Consider the following 4,980-nt stretch of genomic DNA (forward strand, 5'->3'; position numbering starts at 1 on the left):
ACCATTCTATGGTTCTATGAAAGATGTGACATGACTTTGCACTTTCCCATTGTCATGCTCTCAAGTATGGAGATGTAAAAGAAGGAAATTTTGTGAAACAGTAGTGTGAAAAAAAAAATGAACGTTGTTCTGCTACCTTAGCATAGAGCTATACACACCATATAATTATTCCAGTGTATTTGTTCTTCTACCTAAAAGAAAAATCGACAGTGTGACAAACGTCAGAGTTACATGAGCAAAAGGAAGAAATGCAGGGAAACCCTTGGCAGACTCCACATGAAAGGACTGAAAAGACATTTGCACCATACTTTTTCTCATTACTTATTTCTTATTGGAACATCATTGTTTCCTTCTGGCTATTCTTGCCATATAAGGAAGACAGATTTGAAAATACCTGAAGGAGTAATAAAATCTCCAATTGTCTTTCCAAGCTATAACATCGTTTCTTCCTCTATTACTTTTCTCTGGACAAAACAAGCAGTTGTGTTGTTTTATTTATTGTACTGCCACAAATATTTCCTACCGACGACTGACATTGAAAGAGATGACCTAAAAGTACGCGACAGCGCACCTCACTTTTAAAAGCCTTTGGAGTTTCAGCAAAATAGTGCCCCTGCGCTTACTGATTCTCATAAAAGAGAGGCCCCAAAGCTGGGGGCAGCCAGTAAACACCGGCCGAAAGCCCGGGCCCCGGCAGCGCGGTCACCGGCCGGCTGCGGTGTCGTGGCGGCGCCTCCGGGTGCCGCTGTTGGCCGACGCGGAGCGGCGCTGGAGCCGCAGCCGCAGCCGGAGCCGGCGCAGCGTCAGGAGGGAGGAGCGCGGCGAGCGCTGGCGAGAATGGCGGTCGGTGAGAGGCAGCGGGAGAGTGGGAGCCGGCGGCGAGCAGGCGGGCGAGTGCTGGTGCTGCTGCTGGGCGCTTTGCTGCTGGGCTTGTGCTGCCGGGCGGCGGCGGCGGCGGCGTCGGAGCGGATCCGCTACGCCATCCCCGAGGAGCTGGGCAGAGGGTCGCTGGTGGGGCCGCTGGCGCGGGACCTGGGGCTGAGCCCGGCGGAGCTGCCGGCGCGCAAGCTGCGGGTGGCGTCAGCCGCTAACAGGCAGCTGAAATACTTCACGGTGAGCGGGGAGAGCGGGAACCTGTACGTGAGCGAGAGGCTGGACCGGGAGGAGATGTGCGGCGAGTCGGCGTCCTGCTCCGTCAGCTTCGAGGCGCTGGTGCACAACCCGCTCAACGTTTTCCATGTCGAGGTGGCCATCCAGGATATCAACGACAACGCGCCGCGTTTCCTGCAAGATAATTTCCAGCTAGAGATCAATGAGCTCACTGCTCCCAGCGCCAGGTTCCATTTGGGCATTGCGGAAGACGCGGACGTGGGCAGCAACTCGCTGCAGGGCTACGAGCTGGAGGCCAACGAGTACTTCGCGGTGGAGATGAAGGAGAACGAGGACGGCAGCAAGTTCGCGGAGCTGGTGCTGCGCCGGGCGCTGGACCGGGAGAGCGAGCAGAGCCTGCGTCTGGTGCTGACGGCAGTGGACGGCGGCGACCCGCCCCGCAGCGGCACCGCCCAGCTCTGCATCAACGTCACCGACGCCAACGACAACGCACCCGTGTTCACGCAGGACCGGTACCGCGCGAGCCTGCGGGAGGACGCGCCGCCTGGCTCGACGGTGCTGAACGTCTCCGCCTCTGACGCCGACGCTGGCACCAACGCCCGCATCACCTACGGCTTCGGGAAAATGCCGGCCAAGGTGCTTGAGAAGTTCGAGGTGGACTCGGTGAGCGGGACGATCACGCTGCGGGAGGCGCTGGACTTCGAGGACACACGCGTTTTCATCCTGGCCGTGGAGGCGCGAGACGGGGGCGGTCTGGTGGCTCACTGCAAGGTGGAGGTGGAGGTGCTGGACGTGAACGACAACGCGCCCGAGATCACGGTGTTGTCGGTGTCGAGCCCGGTGCCCGAGGACGCGCCCGCCGGCACCGTGGTGGCCCTGCTGAAAGTGCGGGACCGGGACTCCGGGGAGAACGGTCAGGTGTGGTGCGAGCTGTCGGGCGAGGCGCCGCTGTCGATCGTGGCGTCGTCGGGCGGCTCGTACAAGGTGGTGACGGCGAGCGCGCTGGACCGTGAGCAGGCGTCCGAGCACCGCGTGACGGTGGTGGCCAGGGACCGGGGCAGCCCGCCGCTGTGGAGCCGCGCGTCGCTGGTGCTGGAGGTGTCGGACGTGAACGACAACGCGCCGGTGTTCGAGGAGGCGGCCTACAGCGCGTACGTGGCGGAGAACAACGCGGCGGGCGCGTCGGTGGTGCGCGTGCAGGCGCGGGACGCGGACGCGGGCGCCAACGGCCGCGTGAGCTACTGGCTGGCGGGCGGCAGCGCGGGCGCGGCGGCGTACGTGTCGGTGGAGGCGCGGACGCGTGGCTGTCGTACGAGCTGGTGCAGGCGTCGGAGGCGGCGCTGTTCCGCGTGGGGCTGCACAGCGGCGAGGTGCGGACGGCGCGGGCCGTGTCGGAGAGGGACGCGGCGAAGCAGCGGCTGGTGGCCGTGGTGAAGGACCACGGGCAGCCGGCGCTGTCGGCCACGGCCACGCTGCACGTGGTGCTGGCCGAGAGCTTGCAGGAGGCGCTGCCGGAGCTGAGCGAGCGGGCGGCGGGCGCCGACTCGCCGGCCGAGCTGCAGTTCTACCTGGTGCTGGCGCTGGCGCTCCTCTCCGCCCTCTTCCTGCTCAGCGTGGCGCTGGCCGTGCTGGCGCGGCTGCGCCGGGCCGGGCCGCCCGCCGTCCTGCGCTGCCTGGGCGCGCAGCGCTTCTCCGTGGCCGGCGCCGCCTTCCCGGCCGACTTCTGCGAGGGCACCTTGCCCTACTCCTACAACCTGTGCGTGGCGCCGGGACGCGCCCTCGCCCAGCCCGCTTGGCCCTCGCCGCCGCCTCTGCCCGTCGTGCCCGCGGAGGATCTGCTGGGCGCGGAGCCCTGCGGGAAGCCGAGCCCGAGCATCAGCGCCGGCGCGGGAGAGCCGCCCGCCGACCCCGACGCCCCGCAGGTCTGTAAGCCCGCGCGCTCTCCCTCTTTTCCCTGAGCTGCGCGGAACCTCCCTCCCTAGTCCCCTGTTTTTTCACCTGGCGGTGCGGATGGGGAGTGCTATGTCTTGTGTTCGTGAAGAAATGAAAGGTCAGGGTAACTTCCTGTCCCCTGGCACGGCATTAGCCATGTCACTCCTTTGTTTCTCGGTGGTCACTGGTTCACCCGAGATTTTTCAATAACTCTTATTTTGCATAAATCCTTATGATTTAGTAACGGTGAAGGCCAATCCTTATTGTGTGGAGTGAGATCTCGTGATTATTCCTAGCACATTCGGGTTTGCCAATACCAGTTGGAGTTGTTTCCTTTCTGATCGACATGGTGGTTGTACAGAAAACCGTTGGTTAACGTTTTTTTCGGTACTGGACTCTCAAAGGAAACGCGTGTGTATCTCCATGGATGGAAAAGAGAAAGATTCCATAGTGAAAGAAGGGTGTGCCGCCCATCATTTGGGGGAATGCTGTTAAAGCAATGGCAGAAATGGTAGCAGCAGTGGGACGGGTTAACTCTGTGTGTCTGGGGAGCGCTGATCCATGTCTCCATGAAGGAAGGAACGGGGTGTCCTCCTTCCACTCATCAGGAATCAGTCCGAGGCACTTCGTGGTTCTTCTGTGGTCACAGGTTCAGGTGCGTGGTTTTGACTACAGCTCTCGCCAAGTCGGTAAATAAATGATTCTGAACGACAGAGTCGGGAAAAATGTGGTGGTCTCCTGGTATCGGATACTTTTCCCTCCTGATCGCTTTTCCTGAAACCGATTAACTTGGGCTTGGTTGATACGCGTTGATTAATGCGTTGAAAAAAAGCTGCGTGTCTAGCCCTCTAGGCTTTTGGGACCATGATTTTTACGAGTTCTTTGTGCAGCTATTTATATCTTCTTTGTTGTTGTTCTGTCTTGGGGGTTTGGTTTTTTGGGGTTCTGTATATTTGTTTGTTTGGTTGTTTTTTTCCATTCCTGATCTGTCTGTCATACACAGGTGAGGGTGTAGAATGGGATCTCAAGAACACGCGTTTAGTATTTCAGAATCCGTCTTCTTTTCCTCTCCCCTTTTCCCAAAACAGGTCCTCGGACCTGGTTGATCGCTTGGACAGGGGAATACTAGACTGAAGAACTGGGTCTCTCGGACACTTTATGAAACACGTGTGTCTGCCTGTTGACAAGGGGCGGGCTCTACCCATACTAAGATCATAGCTAAACCGTCAGTGAAATACTCAAAGTAACAGCAATTAGGCACCTGAAAAAGTTTATTTGCACATTTACGAATGGTCTGCTTAGTGTGGGGTCTCTTGCCGCCCTACAGTATTTGATTGGTAAGGTGTCCCACCAACATGAAGATTCAAGACTGAGATGAATTCGTGTGTAATAAGCACCAATCTGTTATAGCGTGATTTCTGAAAAAAATCAAGGTTTCTACTTCTTGGGTTAATGAGCGTCATGTCTCTGATTCTGCAGGGCATGGTGCGTCTGAATATCACGTTTTTCCGTAGCACAGACTGTTATCGTTTGCTGTTCTTGTACCAGTCATTCAAGCATGACTGCTTAAAATTCCTGATAGGGATTGTGCTTTTCGACGAATGGGAGACAAGTAGGAATAATCTACAGATCACGGTTCTCCACTTAAAGGTGGATGTCCGTTGTTACTTTGCTGTATTGGTAAGGACGTGAAAAATTAATGTGGCTGTATGAAGCTCTTCGGATCTGCAGAAAGGGTGAAGGAAAATAAAGCGCGACTGCTTTCGAATATCGTACATATGTCATCCATACATATACATACAAGCACGACTGCTACAAACAGCTGTGCAATTCGTGGTAGAAATTATTCTGTCGAACAAATGGGATAAGGACTGAAATATTCTAAATGTCATATTAAAAAGCTTAATAGATGTGATACCGCTACAAAAATATGTTTCC

The 4,980-nt window shown here is 56.8% G+C and overlaps 1 protein-coding gene across 1 annotated transcript in view; it reads left to right on the forward strand.

The window, feature by feature from the left end:
* The first annotated feature begins 728 nt into the window (after nt 1–728).
* LOC106898340 (protocadherin gamma-B1-like) overlaps nt 729–4,980 on the forward strand; it is a 7,961-nt gene continuing 3,709 nt past the window's right edge. Inside the window, exons 1-3 of the mRNA XM_014959530.1 lie at nt 729–2,400; nt 2,436–3,032; nt 4,522–4,722. Coding sequence (XP_014815016.1) covers nt 838–2,400; nt 2,436–3,032; nt 4,522–4,722 — 2,361 coding nt within the window. The 5' untranslated portion in view covers nt 729–837. The remainder of the gene's footprint in view (nt 2,401–2,435; nt 3,033–4,521; nt 4,723–4,980) is intronic.

This window comes from Calidris pugnax, unplaced genomic scaffold (assembly GCF_001431845.1).
Source record: "Calidris pugnax isolate Ruff unplaced genomic scaffold, ASM143184v1 scaffold494, whole genome shotgun sequence".
NCBI classification, from domain to species: domain Eukaryota; kingdom Metazoa; phylum Chordata; class Aves; order Charadriiformes; family Scolopacidae; genus Calidris; species Calidris pugnax.